This window comes from Hyla sarda, chromosome 8 (genome assembly GCF_029499605.1).
Source record: "Hyla sarda isolate aHylSar1 chromosome 8, aHylSar1.hap1, whole genome shotgun sequence".
Lineage (NCBI taxonomy): Eukaryota > Metazoa > Chordata > Amphibia > Anura > Hylidae > Hyla > Hyla sarda.
In genome coordinates this window covers 51,007,116-51,033,077 of record NC_079196.1, presented here as the reverse complement: position 1 = coordinate 51,033,077, position 25,962 = coordinate 51,007,116, and the positions used below count along the sequence as shown (strand labels likewise).

General features: G+C 42.0%; 1 protein-coding gene and 1 pseudogene across 5 annotated transcripts in view; one reads left to right on the top strand and one right to left on the bottom strand.

The window, feature by feature from the left end:
- Nucleotides 1-1,040: 1,040 nt before the first annotated feature.
- Nucleotides 1,041-25,962, bottom strand: part of COL28A1 (collagen type XXVIII alpha 1 chain) — a 151,540-nt gene continuing 126,618 nt past the window's right edge. For 4 of the 5 annotated variants that reach the window (XM_056535491.1, XM_056535487.1, XM_056535489.1 and 1 more), the window contains exons 19-37: nt 24,185-24,256; nt 22,949-23,017; nt 22,731-22,802; nt 22,307-22,375; nt 21,579-21,647; nt 20,856-20,924; nt 20,681-20,749; nt 19,077-19,145; nt 18,397-18,465; nt 18,157-18,225; nt 16,405-16,485; nt 16,249-16,284; nt 13,545-13,581; nt 11,972-12,529; nt 11,514-11,860; nt 10,264-10,369; nt 8,422-8,538; nt 3,671-3,862; nt 1,041-1,486 (exon numbers count right to left, since the gene is read on the bottom strand). In XM_056535491.1, coding sequence (XP_056391466.1) covers nt 1,479-1,486; nt 3,671-3,862; nt 8,422-8,538; nt 10,264-10,369; nt 11,514-11,860; nt 11,972-12,529; nt 13,545-13,581; nt 16,249-16,284; nt 16,405-16,485; nt 18,157-18,225; nt 18,397-18,465; nt 19,077-19,145; nt 20,681-20,749; nt 20,856-20,924; nt 21,579-21,647; nt 22,307-22,375; nt 22,731-22,802; nt 22,949-23,017; nt 24,185-24,256 — 2,178 coding nt within the window. In that variant the 3' untranslated portion in view covers nt 1,041-1,478. The remainder of the gene's footprint in view (nt 1,487-3,670; nt 3,863-8,421; nt 8,539-10,263; nt 10,370-11,513; nt 11,861-11,971; nt 12,530-13,544; nt 13,582-16,248; nt 16,285-16,404; nt 16,486-18,156; nt 18,226-18,396; nt 18,466-19,076; nt 19,146-20,680; nt 20,750-20,855; nt 20,925-21,578; nt 21,648-22,306; nt 22,376-22,730; nt 22,803-22,948; nt 23,018-24,184; nt 24,257-25,962) is intronic. The other variant, XM_056535488.1, reaches the window with a different exon arrangement.
- LOC130290039 (U2 spliceosomal RNA) lies at nt 15,234-15,384 on the top strand (annotated as a pseudogene).

Here is a 25,962-nt window from a genome sequence, read left to right as displayed (position 1 = left end):
ACTACTCCTTTAAGATGCCTTCAGCTGTTGCAAAACTACAACTCCCGGCATGCTGGGAGTTGTAGTTTTGCAACAGCTGAAGGCACCCTATTTGGGGCACACTATCATAGGGACTAATAGAATAGAATCCCAGTGTCATATACCCTCCTCTAAAGCCCTGTATGTGAGTCAGTGTAGAATGGAATGTTCTCTATAAGGGTATGTTCACACAACAAAATGCGCATCGGAATTCTGCGGTGTGAACTGCTAACATTAGTGTGAATGGGTTTTCCTTGGACCCGTTCACACTGTGGAATTTCAGCGGCGGACAATTCCGCCGCTGAAATTGATACGCGCAAATGTTCATTCTTTGCGCGGAAGTCCGCGAGCACTGCATAGCCGTCAATGGTGATAGTGCAGTGCCACGCAGTCCTACCGCCGAAGTATTTCAGCGTCGCCTGCCAGATGGAATCTCCGCTCGCGGAACTCTGCGAGTGGAGATTCCGTACCAAATACATAGGCTGAATCATCGCTTATTTGAATTACTTTGCATAATTTAAATTATTTAAAATTTCGGCAAAAAAGTGCTGAAAATGAAAGTAATTCAAAAGGTGCCGAAATTCAAAGTCCCACTGACTAAAGGGCTTTTACTGTCGGATTCCAGCAGAAGACTAAACATGTTTAAGGGGTACTCCGGTGGAAAACTTTTTTTTTATATCAACTGGTGCCAGAAAGTTAAACAGATTTGTAAATGACTATTAAAAAATCTTTACCCCCTCAGTACCTTTTAGCAGCTGTATGCTACAGAGGAAATTCTTTTCTTTTTGAATTTTTTTTCTCTGTCCACAGTGCTCTCTGCTGACACCTCTGTCTGTGTCAGGAACTGTCCAGAGCAGCATAGGTTTGCTATGGGGATTTTCTCCTGCTCTGGACAGTTCCTGATACGGGCATCAGGTGTCAGCAGAGAGCAATGTGGACAAGACAAAAAAGAAATTTTCAATGAAAAGAACTTCCTCTGTAACATACAGCTGCTAAAAAGTGCTGGAAGGGTAAAGATTTTTTGATAGAAGTAATTTACAAATCTGTTTAACTTTCTGGAACCAGTTGAACTTCCACGGAAAGCCCATTGAAAGAAATTGAGGCTCTCCATCGCAGAACATTCTACGTAGATTGCGCCTTAGGTTCTGTAGATGTGGTTAGCATTGTATAGGCTCATAGAAAGCAGAGCTATATAGAACATTATAGCATTCAAACTACAGTAGTATTAGGGAACATTGGTTCATGAGATAAAAAAAAGGGTTGATCTCCTATTGTGTGATGTCAGTTTAAGTGAGTACGAAGGATAAAACAACATTTTTAACATTCAGATAAGGTTGTAGGTGAATAAAAAACAGCAATTCCATGATATCGTAATCAGAAGTGATGGTGAATTGACACATATACGGAAATGTTTCATTGAATCCTTCAGTTTCTAGAGTAGAGCCTCTCACTTTTCTCTGTTATTTTTCTGTAAAAAAAAACAAAAAAAACAACAATAAAAAGTAAAGAAAAGCATCATCGCTTTATCTTCAAATATCATTTTACAGTTGAAAAACTTTGCCTAAGGCTACGTTCACACATATAGGATCCTGCGCAGATTTGATGCGCAGGATTTGTAACTGACAATTAGAAGCTGTGCTCAGTCATTTAGTTTATATTGAAATCTGCAGCAGAAAATCCCATGCATCAAATCTGCATACGTGTGAACGTACCCTAAGGGTACGTTCACACGAGCGGATTTTTTTGCGGGTTTTCAGCTGCGTATTTGAAAGTGGGCGGGCTCTTCTCGGCTGTCCGCAGCAGATTTTCCGCGGTGGAATTTATGCTGCGGAAAATCCGCCGCAGTCCCTACTGACTTCAATGGGGCTTGCGACGGATTTTCCGCAGCATAAATTCTGCTGCGGAAAATCTGCTGCGGACAACCGAGAAGAGCCCGCCCACTTTCAAATACGCAGCTGAAAACCCGCAAAAAAATCAGCTCGTGTGAACGTACCCTTAGGGTACGTTCACACGAGCAGATCCCCAGTGCATATTACACTGCTGAAGGACCGCTGTATGCTGGCTTTACATGTGCCTGCCCAGAGTGGCAATATGCCGCTACAAGCAGACACACTACGATGTGCAATTTTCCTCGTGCATGCGCAGTATACTCGCACACATCGCTTGTGTGTCTGCTTGTAGCGGCGTATTGACACTCCGAGTAGGCACCTGTAAAGGCAGCATACAGCGGTCCTTCAGCGGCGAATTTGCAGCGTAATGTGCGCTGAACAGTGTGCATCCAGCTGTTGCAAAGCTACAACTACCAGCATGCCTGGACAGCCAAAGGCATGCTGAGAGTTGTAGTTTTGCAACAGCAAGAGGTACACTGTTTGGAAAGCACTGGCCTGAAGACTATGGGGGATTTTACCCTATGAAGGATTTTACCCTGTTTTTTTGACTGTGATTTGTCTCAAATTTCCTTTTATGTCACTTTTTGCGACAAACAATTGCGCCAAATAGTTTAGAACAAAATCACTGATTTCACTTTGTTAGTCATGATTTCAGTTACAATCATTCTTTGGTCTGGAATTCATTAATTGCGACTTTTCAATTTGGCGCAAGTTTAGGCGCAAATACCTTCATTTAGGGTACGTTCCCACACGGCGTATTTGCTGCGTATTTGCTGCTGCGTATTTTATTTTCCCTGTTGAAGTCAATGGGTAGGAAAATACGCAGCACCAAATACGCAGCACCAAATACGCAGCAAATATGCAGCAAAATACGCCACGTGGGAATGCACCCTTAGGCGCAAATCTACACCATGAATAAAGTGACAGAGAAAATAGCTACAACAATAGAATGTCCCAAAGTCAGATTTACTGCCTGGAATTCTGGGGTCTGCGCCTTTTGTAGGGCTACATTTGTGCCAAAATTACAAACTTGCTTACGACAATTGATAATTTTGGTGCAAATATGCTCCATTTGAAGCAAAAAATCACACATTGCTACAACACCATTATTGATACATGTCCCCCTATGTCTGTTAATGTATATTTTATAAAAATCTAATAAAAAATTACTCTCTTTGACCTCTATTAGACAATGAGAGTCTATGGCTACATTTACCTTATACTCCAAGAAATTTCCCAGAACAGTGTAAAAAATTGCCTAAAATTGAAAGGGATCAACTCTGCCAGTAGTAGATAACATACCCTTCCATTTTGTGTGTACAGCTCTTATCTTAAAGGGGTACTCCACTCCTAGACATCTTATCCCCTGTCATCTGCTGCACAGAGTGAACTTCGCTCTGTGCCTGATGACGGGCGATACGAGGGGCAGGAGTATCATGACATCATGGCCCCGCCCCCTCAATGCAAGTCTATGGGAGGGGGCGCGGCAACCATCATAGCCTCTATTATAGTCTATCATGCTCCTGCTTCAGACTAGAACCAAGACATTCTATGCTTTTTGATAAATAATCACATTTAGCCAAATTGTAATATACATTAATGTAGTTAGATATTATATTCAAACATATTCATACATATTCAGTATATTCATTACACCTAAGAAATGGCCTCTGGTGCCCACTTTTTTCTTTTCTGTTATACTAAAACATCAAAATGGCTTTTAGAGTTTCATCATTTTGCTTCTGGACTCTTGTGTAACTTACCTCCCTCGTGAGGGTGGACACAGGATTTCTTACATTCATCTTCAGTATCAAAACGATTAGCATTTCCACTGCAGCCACCGTACCAGAACTGGGCACAAGAATTGGCTTGCTTATCATAATACCATTTTATGATATAAGTCCGGCATGGACCCTGATCTAACGGAAGCTTGCATCGTGCATCCTGGATATATTCTAAAAAACATTAAATGGATGAAGGATAAAATAAATATCTATATATGAAACGATTTTACTTACTCTGTACCATTGGTCAACCGATAGATGTCCTACCATTTGCTAGCATTCTGCAATGCATTCAGAAAGTCTGCAGACCCTTTCACATTTCGTTATGTTGCTCCTTGTGTGAAAAAAAGTCATGTTTTTCCCCATCAGTCTGCACACAATACCACATAATAACAAAGTTAAAGGGGTACTCCGGTGCTTAGACATCTTATCCCCTATCCAAAGGGGGACCCCCGGGATCATGCACGCGGCACCCAGTTTGTAATCAGTCCCTGGAGCGTGTTCGCTCCGGGACTGATTACCGACGACTACAGGGCGGGCGGCGTGTGACGTCACGCCCCCGTGTGATGTCACGCTCCACCCCTCAATGCAAGCCTACGGGAGGGGGCATGATAGCTGTCACGCCCCCTCCCATAGACTTGCATTGAGGGTCGGAGCGTGAGGTCACACAGGACGGAGGCGTGACGTCACACGCCGCCCTGTAGTCGCCGGTAATCAGTCCCCGGAGCGAACACGCTCCGGGGACTGATTATAAACGGGGTGCCGCGTGCATGATCCCGGGGGTCCCCAGCGGCTGGACCCCTGCGATCAGGCATCTTATCCCCTATGCTTTGGATAGGGGATAAGATGTCTAAGCACCAGAGTACCCCTTTAAAATAGAGTGTCTTTGCTAATTTATTAAAAAGGGAAAAAATTGAATCTTGCAGTGACATAAGTATTCATACCCTTTACTCAGTTCTTAGTTAAAGGGGTACTGTGGCCCTGAGACATCTTATCCCCTATCCAAAGGATAGGGGATAAGATGTCTCACAATGGGGGTCCCTTTGTATTCGCCACCCACCTGTTTGAGCTGCACGCCACGGTGCCAGCTCACAAACAGCCGGATGGTGACCACGGGGCCAGAGTATCGTGACGTCACGACTCATTTCCCGTGTGACGTCACCCCCGCTATGCAAGTCTATGGGAGGGGGCGTGACGGCCATCACGCCCCCTCCCATAGACTTGCATAGCGGGGGTGGGGGGTGACGTCACACGGGGCGGAGTTGTGACGTCATGTGGCGTGCAGCTCAAACAGTTGGGTGGCGAATACAAGATTGCGGGGGACCCTTGCAGTGAGACATTTTATCCACCTTAGCCACAGGAACTTTCAGTGCAACAGAAATTTTTGTCCCCTTCTTCAGATCTGTGCCCCAGACAATCCTGTCTCTAAACTCTACTGGCAGTTCTTTCTCCCTCATGGCTTGGTTGTTGCTCTGATATACATTGTCAGCTGTGAGAATGTATGTAGACCGGGCTGTGTCTTTCCATATCATGTCCAATCATCTGAATTACCACAAGTGACTCCAATCAAGGTGGAGAAACATCTCAGAGAGGATCAGGAGAAATGGGAAGAGCCAGAGCTAAATATGACGTGTCACAGCAAAGAGTCTGAATACCTACTGTATGTCCACCCAAAGTTTTTTCTTTTTTTCATAAATTTGCCAAAACTTTTTAAAATTCTGTTTTTTACTTTGTCATGAATGAGGTACTGAGTGCAGAGTAATGGACACAAGGCTGCAATGTAACAAAATGAGAAAAACATAAAAGGGCCAAAGTCATTCTGAATGCATTGTAGTTACTAGAAAAAGAAGACTTTATTGGTCCTATTGAAGCACCCATCCCATACATGTAAAACAACCATGGCTATAATGAGATTGTGAATTAAATATTGAGTCTGTATTTCCATTTCAGGAGCCTAAAATAAAGAGAAATTATCTACTAGATAGGTTGATATTGTCCATTGTAATAAACTCAGCTGACAAATGAGCAAACGCTTGTGATTCTGCTATTCACATCTTTTTGCAGGCCTAAAAATCATCTTTAGTTACCTGCAGTGGAGGGCTGCACAAATATCAGTATGGAAATACAGATTACAGTGAGGAGGAAGAAACGCATAACAAAACCAAGCCCCCAGTGATCAAATGTTGTCCTGAGCCAAGCAGGATCCTGGGAAAAGCTTGAGACAACAGTAATATACACTGCTCAAAAAATAAAGGGAACACTTAAACAACACAATGTAACTCCAAGTCAATCACACTTCTGTGAAATCACACTGTCCACTCAGGAAGCAACACTGATTGACAATCAATTTCACATTGAACAGACAACAGGTGGAAATTATAGGCAATTAGCAAGACACCCCCAATAAAGAAGGGTGGTGACCACAGACCACTTCTCAGTTCCTATGCTTCCTGGCTGAAGTTTTGCTCACTTTTGATTGTTGTCGGTGCTTTCACTCTAGTGGTAACATGAGACGGAGTCTACAACTCACACAAGTGACTCAGGTAGTGCAGCTCATCCAGGATGGCACATCAATGCGAGCTGTGGCAAGAAGGTTTGCTGTGTCTGTCAGCTTAGTGTCCAGAGCATGGAGGCGCTACCAGGAGACAGGCCAGTACATCAGAAGACGTGGAGGAGGCCGTAGGAGGGCAACATCCCAGCAGCAGGACCGCTACCTCTACCTTTGTGCAAGGAGGAGCAGGATGAGCACTTCCAGAGCCCTGCAAAATGACCTCCAGCAGGCCACAAATGTGCATGTGTCCACTCAAACGGTCAGAAACAGACTCCATGGGGGTGGTATGAGGGCCCGACGTCCACGGGTGGGGGTTGTGCTTTCAGCCCAACACCGTGCAGGACATTTGGCATTTGCCAAAGAACAGCAAGATTGGCAAATTCACCACTGGCACCCTGTGCTCTTAACAGATGAAAGCAGGTTCACACTGAGCACGTGACAGACGTGGTCTGGAGTCTGGAGACGCCGTGGAGTACGTTTTGCTGCCTGCAACATCCTCCAGCATGACGGGTTTGGTGGTGGGTCAGTAATGGTGTGGGGTGCCATTTTTTGGGGTGCCACACAGCCCTCCATGTGCTTGCCAGAGGTAGCCTGACTGCCATTAGGTACCGAGATGAGATCCTCAGACCCCTTGTGAGACCATATGCTGGTGCGGTTGGCCCTGGATTCCTCCCAATGCAAGACAATGCTAGACCTCATGTGGCTGGAGTGTGTCAGTAGTTCCTGCAAGAGGAAGGCATTGATGCTATGGACTGGCCCACCCGTTCCCCAGACCTGAATCCGATTGAGCACATCTGGGACATTATGTGTCGCTCCATCCACCAACGCCACGTTGCGCCACAGACTGTCCAGGAGTTGGCGGATGCTTTAGTCCAGGTCTGGGAGGACATCCCTCAGGAGACCGTCCGCCACCTCATCAGGAGCATGCCCAGGCATTGTAGGGAGGTCATACGGGCACGTGGAGGCCAGACACACTACTGAGCCTCATTTTGACTTGTTTTAAGGACATTACATAAAGTTGGATCATCCTGTAGTGTGGTTTTCCACTTTGATTTTGAGTGTGACTCCATATCCAGACCTCCATGGGTTGATAAATTAGATTTCTATTGATAATTTTTGTGTGATTTTGTTGTCAGCACATTCAACTATGTAAAGACGAAAGTATTTCATACGAATAGTTCATTCATTCAGATCTAGGATGTGTTATCTTAGGGCTCCCTTTATTTTTTTGAGCAGTGTATATATAGTGTGTGTGTGTGTGTGTTTGATAATCTAAAAAGGGGATGAATCACATCTACTACATGTACATTTAACACATACATAACTTGGCATCAGGGGCATATACCTTAAATGGGCACTCATTAAAACTAATTTTTGCTATTGCACTCCTTATGGTAAATGAAAAATATTTCTAATATACTTTGTTTAAAAAAAAATGAAGTTTTCTATGTTTTCTTTGTGCTTAAAAAAGCTCAAGAGCACATTTTCCCCCAACTCATACACAGACTTTGGACCAAAGTCCGAACACAGGAAGTGCCGCCTGGAGTGCTGAGGAGGGGGGGGGGGGGGGGGGGTGTCCAGCCAACAGCATATGGCAGTTATGTGTGAGAGGAGCTATGATTGGATGAGGCTGGACACCCCTCCCCCCCTCAGCACTCCAGGCGGCACTTCCTGTGTTTGGACTTTGGTCCAAAGTCTGTATATGAGTTGGGGGGAAATGTGCTCTTGAGCTTTTTTAAGCACAAATAAAGCATAGAAAACTTCCTTTTTTTTTAAACAAAGTATATTAGAAATATTTTTCATTTACCATAAGGAGTGCAATAGCAAAAATTAGTTTTAATGAGAGTGACCCTTTAATTTCACTAAAAAGCTGGAATACTCCTTTAAACTTTTCTACAGCAAAACGCTCTTTACTCCAAATTTATTGCAGATCTTTAAGGGGTTACTCTGGGGAACACAACTTATCCTCCATCCACCAGATCCACAGGGGATAATTGTCTGATCACATGGGATCCGACTGCTGGGACCTTTTCATAATCTCCTGTATGGGGCCCGGCTCTTTCCGCTCAATTTATGATATACCTCGGCGCTCCGAACCCAACTTCGGAGACAAGCAGGAGTAATGATACCATTATGCTCTTCATAGGTTCATCTGAGAGATGAGATAAATGACGCGCACCTATTTTTGGTACTATCGGTTCAACTTTCTCTGATGAACTTGGAGATAATATGACAGTCCTAGATGAAGATGATGATGTTGAAGGAGCTGCTATCTCAGCTGATGATGAGGATACTACTGTCCAGACAGATAAATACAGAAAACAGACATCATTAGGTAGATTAATGTCTCCGCCACAACCTGCTACATGTCAGTCTCATTTCTACTTATTTAAAATATTTCCTGAAGCTCCACAAGAATATAAATCTGAACCTTAAATCAAATGAATATATTATAGTATTATCCTTTATAATTATTAATTATCTTATTCTGGTATAATAGGTAAACTCGGTTGTGAAAATTTAATTAAAGGGAAAGTGTAATTACAAAATAATTTAAATCAGGTTTTATGTTAAACATTTAAGATTTTTTTTTATTTTCAATGTTACTATATTTTTAAAATAATAAAAAAACAAAACAAGCACATACAGTAAATGCATGTAAGTACAAGAAATCTATACATACCCATCGAGATTAGTGTGAGAGCCGGTATGACGCCACCCGGACGCACATTTTAGTTAAAGGTCGTGTACCAAAACATGGCTGGGTTGAAGTCATCCCAGGCCTCAGACAGTTGTTGGTAATCTCGATGGGTATGTATTGATCCTGTGTACTTCTTGTTCTGTAGAAATACTTTTTAGTGTTCTTCTAAAAACATGGCCTGGCTGCTTGCTTAAACAAAAAAAGAAAAAAGAAAAAAAAAAAAAAAAAAAGAAAAGAAAACCTATACTTACCTCTCAATCGTTCTCTGTAGCCTCCAGTATTGTTGCCTCCATTCTCTGCTGTGCACCACTACGCTGTGCTGGAGCCCAATATGTCATAGTGCTGCGCAGCAAATCACTGGTTCAGACGAGACACCACTCAGTGATTGGCTGAGCAGCAATGTGACATATCTGGCACAAGCAGCAGGAAGTGAGATTAACTGGAGACTGGGTGCTAGGGTCGACGTGAGACATTGGCACTCGCATTGGTGTTCAGCTTTAGCTAGTGATTAGCCAAACGACTGTATCTGAACTATCAAGCCCCAGCACCCTAAAGTGGAACATGGGATCCGCAATCCCGGAGACTATAGGGACCAAGTGAGAGGTAAGTATAGGGTTTACTGGTTTAAGCAAGCAGCTGGCCATGTTTTTAGAAAACCCCTTTTTTGCAGGAAAACCTCTTTAGGGTACGTTCACACGTACGCAGATTTAATGTGCAGGATTTGATGCACAGGATTTTCTGCTGCAGATATCAATGTAAACTAAATGACTGAGCACAGTTTATAATTGACAGTTACAAATCCTGTGCATTAATTCTGCGCAGGATCCTGTATGTATGAACGTACCCCTAAAGGGAAACTGTCATCAGTGTCACCCACACTGCGGATAACCATACTTATTGTCCCTGATCTGTGGTCCTGGTCTCCTTTTATCTTCCTTTGTTCCTCCATAATGGGAGAACGGGACCATGGATCGGAGACAGGTAAGTATGGTTATCATCAGTGTCACCTGCACTACCTGCCTGTACCAACAGGTTAGTGCGGTGACACTGATGAAAGGTAATTCCTGTTTATGGATTACAGAGGATTGCACCATTCATGATAGGTGATGGTCACAGCTTCTCTCTTCCTCCTTGCTGCAAAATGACCTTTGCACAGGTCACAGAGCATGCCTAGAAAACTCTCTAAGAGAAGTCAATAAATCACCTCCAGTCTATTGTTTTCCCTGTCCATATGGCTGTAGTAAAACATATCTTTATATGCTTTTAACAGAGCGGAACAGAGTAACAGAATGTAAAGGGAAAAACCACAGCATCAACTACCTCTATTATTATTAGATATTGGCTGATCTATGTCCTCTTCCCCTTCATCATAATCCTCTTCCTCTTCCCCTTCATCTATACTCGGAACAGACTCAATTTGTGTTTTCTACAGATGGAAAAAAAAACAAAAAAACATTAAAGAATACAAAAAGACATCTTTGAAACAATAACTTCCTCTAATTCAGCGTTTTCCAACTATGGTGCCTCCGCTGTTGCAAAAGTACAACTCCTGATGACTGGTTCCTCCGCACAAGTTTTGATAAATGTCCCTTTATTTGTTTCTAAAAGAATGTGCCAACTTAGCACTCAAGTGACCAGCGACTCCATGTCACTAAGACGTGAAATCACAGACAATGAATATGCAAATTGAGCCACAGGGCCCGCCTAGCAGCAGTGGGACATATCTCCGGACCTAAGGTACCTATTTTAGTCAGTGACCCCTCATTGGACTCCTGTTCACCCACACTATAACCCAGTGTATGACAGTTTTCCTTTAAAGTTTAAAACCCTTATTAATTGACTTACTTTACACAAAACTGTTCTGCTACATTTTTTGGGACAATTTTTGGCGCCTGGAGTTACATGAATGTCACACATCCTTTAAATTGAAATCTCACCCTTTCCTGTGAAACCACACCCCTTCTCGAGCAAAGTTTATAAGCATCTTGAACATATAATAGATGAAATGTGGCACAAGTCGTGTAGACCATTTTTTGGGCACAAATTGCGCATTAGTGCATTTGCAATAATAAATCTGCCCCAATGTATTGAATTTGTATAATGAAAAATAGGAGCCCTAGGGTGAACACAGCTGTATGTGTACTTCTGTATATATACTTCTGTGCTCTAGTATGTGTATGTTCTCATGTGTTATAAACCCTATTAGCAATTCTGTAATAGGGTAGCGCAGTGGTCCCCAACCCAGTCCTCAAGACCCACCATCATTCTGTTTAAAAAAAAAAAATTGCATTTACTTAATTGAAATAGAACAGGGAAAATGTAAAATCTTGGACTCTCGATCGGCGTTGAGGACTTAGTTGGGGACCTCTGGAGTAGAGGAGTGGAGAATTTTATATCCCTTCATCTGCTTTGCTCTTTTCTATATTTTCTCCTCTAATGCAATAACTTTATCATATAAGTGAATGTGAACATGGATGAGCCGTTACTTCATAAGTGGTTAACATTCTACAATATGGAAGCCCATTGTGACTTGATGACATTTGCACTTCATATTCTGACAAATCTCATACCGGAACTTGTGACTCCCGGGAAATAACAATAGTCTCTTGTTTCCTTCGTCTTTCTTCTTCTTGACGAATCCTTTCTTCTTCTTGTCGAATTAATTCTTGTTGTCTAAGTCTTTCTTGTCGAATTCTTTCTTCTTCTAACCTAATTCTTTCCTCTAACCGACGTTTTTCTTCTAATCTAAGATTTTCTTCTGTGTTGACGCGGTCATTGCTGCCTGGAGAGGCAATAACGCTAGAACTGGAAGAACCCTTCTGTGGATATATTGTGCTGATTTTGTTTCCAACCCGGTTGTAGATGAGAGCTCCATTTTCATCCTCACAGAACTGGTTCACCAACTTTGATTCCAACGCTAAAAGAGATTATGTAAGATGTTATTAAGATTACTAATAATGCTAGCGGCGCTTCTAGGATAGGTACTACAATGTATTTTCAAAGTAAGTTATCTTTTGTTCTCTTTTACCTGTTAAAGTGTTGAAATCATCGATTAAATACATGTGTTCAGCATCAGGGTCTGATGCGATAAGATTTAGTTCCCTTATGAATTCTTGTTGAGTTGGGTCACTGGAATTCACAATTCCAATGGCGTACATTTCTATATTGGCTGCCTGGGCCTCCCGAACAGCTATGTCCAGTTTCACAGTTTCTCTCTTGTCTGTCTGACCATCTGTGAGGACAAGAGCTACTTTTCTGACTCCATTTCTTGCACCGTAAAAACCTTCCTGTGTAGCCTTTCTTATGGCAGTTCCCGTATAGGTACCTTCTCCCATGTACATCACCTTCCTAATAGCTTGCTTTACATCTTGCTGAGTCGTGAACCTGTTCAGGCCAAATTCAAGCTTCACTTCTAAACTGTAGAGGACAAGTCCTATACGAGTGGCATTTCGTCCTACTGTTACACGCTCAACCAGGGCTGTCACAAAGTCTTTGATAATTTCAAAGTTTTCTGGTCCAACACTCTCAGAGCTGTCGATGACGAAGACAAGTTCCATAGGAATCTCTTTACATTTAACACCACAACCTATAGGGAACATATCAAAAACATTCAGTTATAGAATCCTTTAGCCTTTTATATAGTGAACTCAGATTAGTTAACTAGCAAAACACTCACAAAAAGCTTTATGGTGTGGGGCTCTCTTTTACCCTTATCCTGCATACGAATCTATGAAGTTTTTAAAAATAAATTCTTGCTTATACTTCACCATTTAAACCTTATTTTTTATTTTGTTAAAGGGGTACTCCACTGGCCAGTGTTCGGAACAGTAAGTTCCGAATGCTGTGTGCGCTCCGAATGCTGTGTGCGCGCACTGCGCTGGTCGGCCACGCCCCCTTAATGCAAGTCTATAGAAGGGGGGCGTGGCAGCCAGTGGAGTACCCCTTTAACATTACTAGCAAAACACAACCTGTGTGCAAAAAGTAAGATACACCTGTGTGACACATGTATGACTACAGAATCTGACTACACAGGGGTTGGTCGCAGTCTGTTACAATGGGGACACATAGGGCTCAATAAGAACAAAACTAAAATAAGTTTTATTTTATGGCAAAGTTCCTAAATATTTTAGGTACATCTGAACAATAAAGAGAATGGCCCTCATTTAATAAGAGTGTTGGGTTTTTACTAGTGTGAAATGTTGCTTGCAGGATTTCACTCTATTTACTATGGGGATTCACAGATTTACAAGGCGGGAAAAATTTCTGATCATCTTTTTCTAAGTGGAAATTTCCAGCCATTTTTTCCACAGGATTTTCTGTGAATTCAATAGTAAATAGGATGGGTTGTGAAGCCAGACCCCTGTGTGGCAGATCACGCCCCTTTTTGGCTTTGTCGGATTTTCCTGGCGCACACTGTCTCACACTAGTTGTGCGCCAGGAACAACCCGACAAAACCTGACAAAAACTAGTTGGTAAATGCTTAGTTGGTAAACTAGCTTAGTAAATGAGGGCTATTATGTTAGTAAAGGTGGACATAGATGAAGTTCTACTAATATATGATGTCTTATGATGCAAAACAGATAAGCAGTATTTTAGCTTACCACAAATTTCCTTAATCATCTTAATGATATCTTCTCTCTGTGGGATTTAAGAAAAAAAAAAACATGATCCATATGAGGCATCTGATTCAGAACAGACAGGAGTAAGATTATTGCAAGGCTAAGCTTACTGGACACATTCCTTAAAGGAAACTGTCAGCCTGTTCACCCACATTGAATCCAATACACTGGGTTATAGTGTGGGTGAATTGGAGTCCAACAAGGGGTCACTTACTTAAATATGTCCAGTAGGTCTGAGATATCCCCCCCCCCCCCAGAAAATCCTCTGCTAAATTCAGTTAATCGCATGCAGGGGGTGGGGCTTTGCCAGTGATGTGAAGAAAACTGTGTCTTGCGTCCGAATGTGACCGCACAGCTGGGAAACCGGCTTAGTCACCTAAGGGCTACTGATTGGCTGAGACGCGCACACCCGCCCCCTGCTATTGGTTGTGGGGGAGGGGGGCTGCACATGTCTGAGCTGATCCACCCGACAGTTTTTTTCACATCGCCACGCTCTCACAGCGGGCTAGAGCACACTGTCTCCCCGCTGTGAGAGAGTGTTGCTCGGGGACACAGTTCATCGCTTCTGTTCCCCTATCTCCATTCTGGGGGGTCGGGGAACGGAAGCTCTGCACAGAGGAGGACAAGTGACATATTACCTGCTGCTGTTCCCTGATCCCCGAGAGTGGAGAGCAGAAGTGGGGATGCGCAGCAGAGACACATAATAAGTGCTGCAAGGGACAAGTAACATATTCCCTGCTGCTGCTCCCCATTTCCACTGTCGGGGATTGGGGAGCAGGGAAAGCGCTGCAGGGGACACGTGAAACGCTTCGGGGGACAAGTTACTACATTCCCCGCTGCTGTTCCCTGATTTCCTCTCTCGGGGATCAGAAGAAGGGAAAGTACTGTGGGGGACAGATGTAATGCTGCAGGGGACAAGTTACATATTCCCCACTGCTATTCCCTGAGCCTTTTGGGGAACAGAGAAGGGGGGATAGTGCTGGAACAGAAGCGATGAAATGTGTCCCCAAGTGATCTCACAGCGGGCAGATAGTGTGCTTCATCCCACTGTGCGAGCGTGGCGAGCAGCGAGCTCTTCAGCGAGCTCTTGTAAATTGTGTCCCTGAGCAGCGCACTCCAAGAAAACTTTGTTGGGTGGATCAGCTCAGACCCCCCCACCCCAACCAATAGCAGGCGTTGGGTGTGGGCGTCTCAGCCAATCACTAGCCCTTAGATGACTAAGCAGTTTGCCCAGCTGTCCAGTCACATTCGGCCGCAAGACACAGTTTTCTTCACATCACCAGCTCAATTTACATATTCATTGTCTGTGACTCCACTTCACTAGGATGTGGAGTGACAGATAATGAATATGTAAATTGAGCCAACTAATCCACACCACTGCATACGATTCACTGAATTCAGCAGAAGATCTTCTAGGGGACATATCTCAGGACTTACTGGACACATTTAAGTAAGTGACCCCTCAATGGACTCCTGTTCTCCCACACTATAACCCAGTATATTGCATTTAGTATGGGTGAACAGGCTGACACTTTTCCTTTAAACACATTAAGTCATAGAGGACTAAATGAAGGCTGCTACTTTAATGTGTTTCAAGAATTCCTATTCAGTGTAAAGATTGCTGTGTAAAGATACATCCAAACTAGGGAATTTGCGAATTCGGCATTCGGTATCATTTCTCGGCCTTTTGGCTAAGATCAAGTGTAGTATCTGTTCTTATCAGTGGTTTAGTCTCTGCCATTGATGTAGGATGGATGCTGCATGGAGGATCGGGTTTACCGGGGCGTTCTGGGGCTGGTGCCACAAAACCAGCTCAACGGCTGTCCTGATGTGACCTGTTTCCTCCGGGTCTTGCCATGAGTTTGGGGGGTGTAGAACCGAGGTACTTCTGTGACCCGGGGATTGGTGACCCTGAGGTGCCAAAACTCAATGGGTATTATAACTCACTGAGTGAAAGCACTGCACTATTACTCTTCACCTTTGGCACTCACCCTTGGTATCCCGGCCTTCTGGCTAGGATCAGGGAAATTTTTATAGATCCGGCCGGATAACTGGGAAGTATATGCACTCGTTTACTTTTTTTTTTTTTTTTTTGTTTGTCACTGTGCCACTTTTATGAGTCTGTTTTTGTACACAGGATTGTCAGGATGTGGTAGCCCTTCTGGGTGTCCCTTCTGGCGGTCTAGGGGAGGTGTGTGGTGCCATTAGGTTCGTTACCTCCCTGCAACCCCTGGGCATCTTGGCTTTGGTCAAGTTGCAATCAGTATATGGCTCCTAGGCTGATACCTTGGTAAACGCCTAGGTTGAAGCCAGGAGCATTTTTGGCCCTTTAGTAGCTTCGGCGAAAAGGGGCATCGAACCTGGATCCTTGCAGGTGCCTTTTGGCCCGGAGGTGAAGGGTAGGTTTGTTGGGGGGCCTATCTCCTGTTGGAGAAGGGCTTAGCGATAGACCGCATCCTTTGTGCACGTTTTTATAGTGTGACACGTTTGCACTTTTTCTTGCACTTTGGGTGATAGAGAGCACTTGCCTGGGCTCTTAATAAAGGGAATTTGCGAATTCCGCTCAGAAATTAGGCATAAAATTAAGCATGATATTTGTGATATTGATGTGAGTTTTGTTATTAGATTTTTTTTAAGCATACTCATTTTATCATCTATTTAGTTACCATAAAAATAATTTACTTACTGTTAATCCAGGATCTCCTTTACTTCCAGTTTTTCCCTGTTATAACATGGAAAATAGTGTTATTTTTGGGTGATATGCAGCAATTGATCTTTCTCTAAAATTTGTACAAACCACACTTTGGCTGAAAATATTATTGTCTGCATGCAGAAGCCTTACCGTGTCTCCAGGGTTTCCAGGATCTCCACCGTCACCTTTATCCCCCTTTCTTCCTCTTTCACCAGCAGAACCTCGATCACCCTAAAATGTTAAATTAGAATAACATAGACAGTTAACAGCACAAGATCTTCAAGTTCAAGTATAATGTGGTGTCCCGGTACAGGACCTTGTCCGGGGTCATGTGATACTGTCATGTGATGTACCCAGAGTTCTCTGGGTTCAGGACCTCCAGGTTTGACAACAATGGAATTAGTCCAGCCCCCCTAGTATATGAGGGACTGTAGTCTCTAAATCCTCTCTCTTAGTTCCTGACTATCAAGCAAGCACAATCAGCATATCTCTATTCATCTTACATAGGCCAAAGCCTAAAGAACCAGCAGCCACTAAAACCGTGAGTTATAAAGCTCTCTCTCTACAAATTCTTTGTGACTACTATTCAACTCAAATCCTATAATTAGTAGCACAGTGGCCTGCTTAAAGCTCTTAAAGACTATTAGTACCAGCTAAGTCTGTGAGGAACCTGCATACCGGTTACCTCAAGAGAAACTGATTAATTGTAAAGACTGTTTGCACAAGAAGTTAAGTAAAAGTTACAGTTATCTCATAAATCCTGCTGTGGACATTCCGTTTATTATCCTGCCATTTTTGGGCCGGTTGTCGGCAGGGCCTTCCATACCAAACAACCGCATCCTGGTGTCACGACAAACCAAGGGTTAATACCACCAGACCCTGTAACATCATTGCCTCATCCAGTCACCACAATAAAATGTGCTATCCTTAGTTTTGAGGGTACCTGTACTTTGTACCTGTACCTGTAGATTGATGACATTCTTACGGTTTGCCACCAAAGTGTGATGAGATTGCCCACAGCAATCAGCTTAAATCTATGGAAACCTAGTAGTGTTTAATTTCCTTCCAGCAATACCACAGCAAAAATCAAGCATTACATAGTGCCCATTCTAAACAATGGGTTGTCTCTGTAATGTAGGACTGGCAAGTCCCCCCGAACAAGGGATGCCCTCTACAACTGCTCTCCACTCTGACCAAGAGATGAGGATCCTAAATAAGAATCCTCATCCCACACTTTTAAAAGGGGTACTCCGCTGGAAAAAAATTTTTTTCTTAAATCAGGTGGTGCCAGAAAGTTAAACAGATTTGTAAATTTCTTCTATTAAAAAATCTTAATCCTTCTAGTACTTATCAATTACTGTATGTTCTACAGGAAGTTATTTTCTTTTTGAATTTCCTTTCTGTCTCGCCACAGTGCTCTCTGCTGACACCTCTGTCCATTTTAGGAACTGTCCAGAGTAGGAGCCTACTCTGGACAGTTCCTGACATGGACAGAGGTGTCAGCAGAAAGCACTGTGGTCAGACAGAAAGGAAATTAAAAAAGAAAATAACTTCCTGTGGAGCATACAGAAGCTAGAAGGATTAAGATTTTTAATAGAAGTAGTTTACAAATCTGTTTAACTTTCCGTCATCAGTTGATTTAAAAAAATGTTTTTCAGTGGAGTACTCCTTTAACACAGAATTCACTAATAGGGTATCTGAAAATGGGTTTTCTGAAGAGGACAACCCCTTTAAATACAAAAGCCCTTTTATAAATTTCCCCATTCATTTTTGAAGGTCTTTTCCTCATCCTTATTCTTGACATGGTAATCAAGTTTACAATCCTATACATCCTAATACTCATAATCTAAAATTAAGATTTGGAAATTTTGCATCTTGAATGAGAATGAAATTTGTCCTGACCTTCGGCCCTAGAAGTCCCTCGCCTGGAGGTCCACGTGGCCCTGGCAAACCTTGACCTCCTTGTTCTCCCTAAGAGAAGAATAAAAAAAAAGTGTGTACACATCTAATTAAAAACCAAACAAAAGCAAAAAAGAGTAGAACATTCTAAAGAGTTGTGGAGAAAGAAATGTTAGTAGTTGAGAGGTTTATTCTTTCAAAGCCATGGTAAAATGAGAACATTGGGTCAAGTGTATTCCTTACCTTTGCACCCTGTATGCCTTCTCCTGGAGGACCCTGGGGACCTGGAAATCCTGTTTTTCCCGCATTACCCTAAAACCAGTATTAAAGTTAATGAACATCATGCTTTACGGATGAAAAGCAGTTTATTTCCTAACATGTCCATATCTACACACTCTATGAAGGGAATTTACTAGGACTGGTATTTTAAATGCCAGTCCTATTACAAAGTACACTTAATTATAATGCATCAAATTTTCCAAGAGACATACACCTCAATAAATGTCGCAAAGCTTTTGGTTGCCTGTGTGCCAGAAAAGCAAATCTATGCTAGCTATGATCAGGAGTATATTAGTGTACCAAAATCTTTTCCCAATTCCTTGCGTAAATTATGGCAAACCTTCCCCATCACTTGACTTCTGCCAATATCTGTAACTTTTTACACCTGAAGATTGGTGTACATGGCCTGGTAAATGTCCCTGTGTGTGCTTTCTCTTCACATCTATGTCCTCAATAACCAATTCATTGAAAAAATATTAACAGAATGTACAATATTAGTGTAGATCTTTATTAGATATAGATATAGGAGGGTACATGGGACTTTCCTCATGCAGTAGTTCACTGCTACATAATCCAAACAAAGGTGATTATGTGACTTCAGATTCCCTGCATTAAAGATATATTTCTTTTAGAAGTTAACTTACCTTAGGTCCAGGCAGACCTTCACCAGGGGGACCGGATAGACCAACAGGACCTCTGAAACCGGGGTCTCCCTACAAATGATTACATTTGTAAGTAAAGTTACAACATTATTCAATTTCTAGATGTTATTCTTTATAAACCTCAATACATAGTGCAGTCTGGATATTTGGCTGGATTGATCCATAGTTAAGCCATTTAAGCCCATGTGTTGAGGTCAAATTAGATGAATATTTAGAAGCCAGAACCAGTCATAGAATTTAGAAATTATCCTCACAGACTAACAGCCATTTCACCACCTGGTTTTCTGCAGTGTCATTTGTTTGATCCCAGCTCTGCTGCATCCATACAGTTCATTACTGCAGCTAGGTTATGTGATCCCCAGTCTGACAACCAATACATTACATGCTGTAATGTCTGTCTGAGTTGCTGTGATGTTAAGGATTGTATTGTCACCTGTCAGAACCCTCCTAGAAGTTCTTAGAATTGTAACTACCCAGCTCCACCCTCTTTGTTCCTTTGTATGTACCTCCATTTATAGAACACTGATGAACAAATTGTTGCTGCCCTATCTATGGAACCAGTAGAGCAGTGATATAGATGAGTCTATACAATGATTAGCTGCAGAGTTTTATCTCTCCCCTGACTCTGTGAGATTAAGCTCAAGGGGTACCCCTAGACATCTTATCCCCTATCCGAAGGATAGGGGAAAATATGTCTAGTCGTGGGGGTCCTGCCGCTGGGGACCCCCATGATCTCTCTGCTGCACCCGGCATTCGTTTAGAGCATTGGGTGCAGCGCCGGAAGCTCGTGACGTCACGGCCGTGCCCCGCTCATGACATCACGGCCACGCACCCTCAATGCAAGTCTATGGGAGGGGGCATGATGGCCATTACGCCCCCTCCCATAAACTTGCATTGAGGGGGCATGGCCGTGATGTCATGAGCGGGGCACTGCCGTGACGTCACGAGCCTCCGCCCTTCATCGCCAGTCATCCGGCACAGAAGTTCACTCCGTGCACCAGATGTCTGGGGTGCCGCAGCAAAAATCGCAGGGGTCCCCAGCGGTGGGACCCTGCAATCAGACATCTAATCCCCTATCCTTTGGATAGGAGATGAGAGGTCTAGGGGCAGAGTACCCCTTTAACACTGTTTACTTGTGTGAAAGAGCTAACAGGGAATAGAGGTGACAGGCTGAATTTGCATCTCATATGATGCTCTATAGTGTATGGAACAAAAGTTCTTTTTCACTATCATTTACTGCATTTAGGAGCAAGTACAATGATCAGACTCAGCCCCCTAGACAGAAACTGAGACAGCGAATTGGGACAACCCTTTAACCTTATGGTCTCAGAGACTGAAGACCTCAACAGGAGAGGCATGACTTTTGCATGGTAAGAAATTTGCACTTTTGTGTAGGGCATTATTTACAGCGCAATTTCAACCGGAAATCGTACATTTAACAATAGAACCTAAAGTATGTTTAGTAGGTACATGTCTCTATGTAATGTAATACATGTTACACAGTTATCTGACTGAAAACAATTGTTTTTGGTTTCCAAACCATTGTTGTTACATCACTTTTACATTGTATCTGATTAGAATGCTACCTTTGGTCCTGGAAGCCCAATGCCGTCTGGTCCAGGATCACCTGGAAGTCCTGGAAGTCCTGGCATTCCCTAATGTCAAATAGAATCAATTCTCAGTTAGTAGATTTTAGATCCTGAAAGGTATCACATGGTCTCTAAAACACTTAAAACCAGCAAACATATTGTTTTTACTTACTGGAGGTCCTGCAAACCCATCTCCCTTTGGTCCATATGGTCCTGATGGTCCTGGATTGCCTCTGTCACCCTACAACATATTGAGAACCATTGTTAAATGCATACATTATTAGTTCTTGCTGTATAAACTATTGTATGATCTTTAAAGTAACATATTAAAAATAGTGTTGCTCGCGAATATTCGCAATTCAAATTTTATACGCGAATATCGCATATTTGCGAATATTCGAGAATATAGCACTATATATTTGAAATAACGAATATTCGCTTATTTCTTTTTTTTTACAGTACACATCAGAGTGATCATCCCTCTCTGCTTCCAGCTTGTGTGGTCTAAAGAAGGCTCTAATACTACTGTGTGAGACTGCCGGGCGAATATTCGCGAATATTGATCCCTCCTTTCTGCTGCTTCTATCAAGTTACACTGGTATAATTGCTATAAAGTTCATAAATTTTCGCATATGCGAATTTTCGCATATGCGGGAAAAAACGTGAATATTACAAATATGCAAATTTAGCGAATATATGAGGAATATTCCTCCATATATTCGTGAAATATCGCGAATTCGAATATGGTCTATGCCGCTCAACACTAATTAAAAACAGAATTGAGATTGATATGATGTTTTAAATTAAGCTGCAAGGATGTGAAGTGCATATTATATATCTTTACTCCTAAGTACTCAATATTAATGTTGACCATGGCTGATGAATCTCACATTACCTTTGGACCTGCAATACCAATTCCTGGTTCTCCGATAAGACCTTGTGGACCTGGTAGGCCAATGTCTCCCTTAAATAAGATATAAAGTATGTAATTACACAAAATACGTATAGAAAGATAAACCTCTATCTTTTTAACCACCTTAAAGGGTACCTCTCATCAAAAAAACTTTCGATATATTATAGATAAATGTATGCAGAATAACTTTACAATTTAATGTTATTAAAAAATATGCTTCTTTCTATTTAATTTTCCACTTTGAAGAAATGACCACTAGGGGTCTCACTACCAGTCCTGGCAGCAAGCATTTCAGACTCATGCTGGAGTCCTAAACACTACGAGCTGCCAGTCTGCTTTGTTCACAAAGGAGAACACTCAGAGCTGCCAGCCTGCTTTGTTCACAGCCTGTTTGGCTGTGAACAAAGCAGGCTGGCAGCTCTGCGTGTTTAGCACTCCAGCATGAGTCAGAAATGCTTGCTGACAGGACTGATCGGGAAAAATACAATAGAAAGAAGCATATTTTTCATTAACATGCTATTGGAAAGTTATTCAACATTCATTAATCTAAAATATATCAAAAGTTTATTTGATGAGAGGTACCCTTTAAGAAGTAACTATTCTTGCTTAGATCTGGAGTCTAATAGGTAAACACAGCTGCTAATGTATAAGGGAATATTTATTTGTGCTACTTTTAAGTGACTGTATTATATTTAACATCAAAAACATACCTTAGGACCAACTATTGCCCGACCAGGGGGCCCTGGCATTCCAATACGCCCTGCAGCACCAGGTTCACCCTAATCCACAAGAAGAAATGAGATTTGTTAAAATGCAGTAAAGTGACATAATATTGTTCTTTTTCTTCTTATTATTAGTATTATTACTATTATCTTTTTATTTTTATTTTTTTTTTATAATTCTCAGAACACACAGAAAAAAATAGGGTCTTTAACTTATGTTCATAATGTAACCCAATAAAATGATTAAACATTTTCAACCAGTAGTAATTCCAACCATTTAGGAATTAAATTTATATGGAATAACCACTGAGGAAAATGTACTATAGGTATATAACCAAAACAGTGGATATTTATTTCCTATGATACATGGTCTCCTACTTAACTATTGTTTATAACAACAGCCCTTGCTTACTTTTGGTCCTGATGGTCCAGCAGGTCCTGGGGGCCCTGTTAACCCACGGATGCCACGTTGTCCTTGGTCTCCCTTAAAACATTAAAAAAAAAAATGTTTTACTACTATTATTCTACAATAATAAATACACCCATCACAATCATCAGGTAAGAATAAAAAACATATGGTCTTTAATATAATAAAGTTTTTTTTCATGTATTAAAATATTTGGAGCTTACCTTTTCACCCTGTATGCCAAGACCAGGAGACCCCTCTTGACCCCTGAGACCTGGAAGTCCTGGCTCACCCTAAAAAATATTTTTGTACTCTTACATGTCTTTAGAAAATGTGCACCATTTATCCATACTTGTAACCATGTTATATATATCTTAATAACAGTAACATAGCAACCCTTAATATTAACATATTTGCCCATGTATTCATCATAATAATATAGCACAAAAGGCTGAAAATCTGATTTAAATATACAAAGATTTAGGCTATGTTGTTCACACAATGTATTTTCAGTTGTAGACATAAAAAATATGTTTTTCTAAGCAAGCAAAGTTGTCAAAATTGCTGCAGGTGTTTTTCATGATTACTGACATTTTATTCCTTTCTTCAGGTCAAATTTTTTTATTCCAGCCGTTTTGACTTGCGCCAGCAAATAATGAGCATGCTTCTTATTTGACAGCCGTTAGAAATTACAGCCATTTTTTCATACAATGTTTGCACTGAAGCCTACCTTTTCAAAGACTTGTATACAACACTGTCACGTATGGGCAGGGAACAGTGAAGCCCTAACTCTCCCACAGGCACTGTCCCTACCTATTGCCTATCCACCCTAAGTGACGGATCGACAACCATGATGACAAACCCTACCTGCTAAGTGCTGGGGCAGAGTTGTCAAAATAATAAAATACAAAAACAGTAGGAGTCGGGTAACAGCTGGAGGCGCACATACTAATAAAGATGCACTAAGACACACACACGGTCAAATGAATGTCAGTCTAGCCGAGGTCGGTATCAGGAAATAGCGGAATACAGAGCAAGAGAAGAGTCAAGGGAAAAAGCCAAAGCTTAATAAACAAGCAGGTAACCAGTAATCAGGAGGTGTCAGCTAAAGTATAACCTTTCACAGACAATGAACTGATTACTGCTCCTAGCTTACATAGGCAGGTGATCAGGGATACACCTTCCTGATAGGTAGCAGAGCTGAGAACCACACCCAGAGGACACAGGTGAGATACAAGCAGCTCCAGCCCAACTAGAGTTATTTAACTCTTCATGTACGTCCAGAACCAGACATTACAAACACATTTTTTTTGCAAAAATACGTCCGTTCTTTTAGCTCAATTTTGCGGACATATTTTTGTAAAAAAAAATATGGCTCATTTTACACTGTGTAAACATAGCTTTAAAATTCATATTTGTAGACACATTTATAAACATTGTATAATTATAGGCATGAAAACCTTTTGTCCTGGAGCGCCGTCTTCTCCTGGTAAACCAGGTAACCCAGCTAAACCTGCAGATCCTGGTTCACCCTGAAACAGAGAAGGCAAAAGTTAAAAAAAAAAACAACAATAGCACATAAGTAGTGTATATCAATAAATATAGGGGTTCACATCATTGGTCAAATTTATTACTGCTGAAGAACTTTTAAATACAGCTTTTGAACTGAGTTGTGACTGTATTTATTATTAGGCAAAGTCAAATGCTTTTGCCCATGTGTCCTTGTTTGGTACGGCAGCACAGTCTAAGCTCTGCCCCTTGAAAGGGACTAAAATATATCAGGTACTTTGATTTGCTAGTTGATGGGACTCAAAAAATCCTTTCAGTCTTTTTTTTACTTAACTTTTTAGAATAAGGAGGAATTGTGTAGTCCAGAAAAAATATGGTCCAGCCGAAATATGGATTCCTCATCGTTCTCATGAGTATTGAAACTCCACAAGGTGAGATCTTTCATGGAGCCTCCAACTGAGGGAGATTGGCTTTTATTTTTTGTTTCTTCTTTTTGTGAAAAATTGCACCAACTGTTGTAACTTGTAAAGCTGCTTTGCGATGGTCTTGTAGCCCATTCCAGCCTTGTGCAGGTCTATAATCTTGTTCCTGATATACTTAAAGGGGTACTCCGCCCCTAGACATCTTATCCCCATATCCAGCGGGACCCCCACCATCTCCCGACTGCATCCAGCGTTCGTTTACAGCGTCGGAGACTCGTGACTGCACGGTCATGCCTCCTCAATGCAAGTCTATGGGAGGGGGCTTGACGGCCGTCACGACCCCTCCCATAGACTTGAATTGAGGGGATGTTGCCATGACGTCACGAGCCTCCGCATCGCCAGTCATCCAGCACGGAGCAAAGTTCGCTCCGTGCACCGGATGTCTGGGGCGCCGCAGCCTAGATTGCGGGGATAAGATGTCTAGGGGCAGAGTAACCCTTTAAACAGCTTTTTGGTTTTGGCCATGATTGATTGCTTCTGTGGATAGGTGTCTTTTATATAGTTAACTAGCTGATATTAGGAGGACACCCTTTAATAGAGTGTTTCTAATCTCAGTTTTTTTCCTGTATAAAAGACACCTGGGGAACAAAAATCTTGCTGATTGATAGATGATCAAATACTTATTTTACTGATTAAAATGCAAATCAATTTATAACTTATTTGAAATGCTTTTTTCTGGATTTTTTTTTTGGTCGTTATTCCCTCTCCTACTGTTTAAACTTATCTACCATCCTTATTGACTGATTATTTCTTTGTCAGTGGGCAAACATACAAAATCATCAGGGGATCAATACTTCTTTCCTCCACTGTACATCCGAAAGTTCTACAAGTAAAATTGCGTTGCACCTGCTCCTCGTCTCCCTGTGTCTGGTTAACTGCACGCACCATAACACGAATGGCATACTGACCAACATCACCAGTACACAGTAAACAAGGACACACCCTGATTTCCACCAACAGGTGCCGCCCTCTATTGACAAAGCTGTGCACACCTAGAGCCAGCACTCGTAGCACTGTTGTCGTATTGGAAGCACTATTAGTCCCAGCAGAACACCCCCTGGTTCGCCATATACACTGCTCAAAAAAATAAAGGGAACACTAAGATAACACATCCTAGATCTGAATGAATGAACTAATCATATGAAATACTAATGTCCTTAAAACAAGTCAAAATGAGGCTCCGTAGTGTGTGTGGCCTCCACGTGCCCATATGACCTCCCTACAACGCCTGGGCATGCTCCTGATGA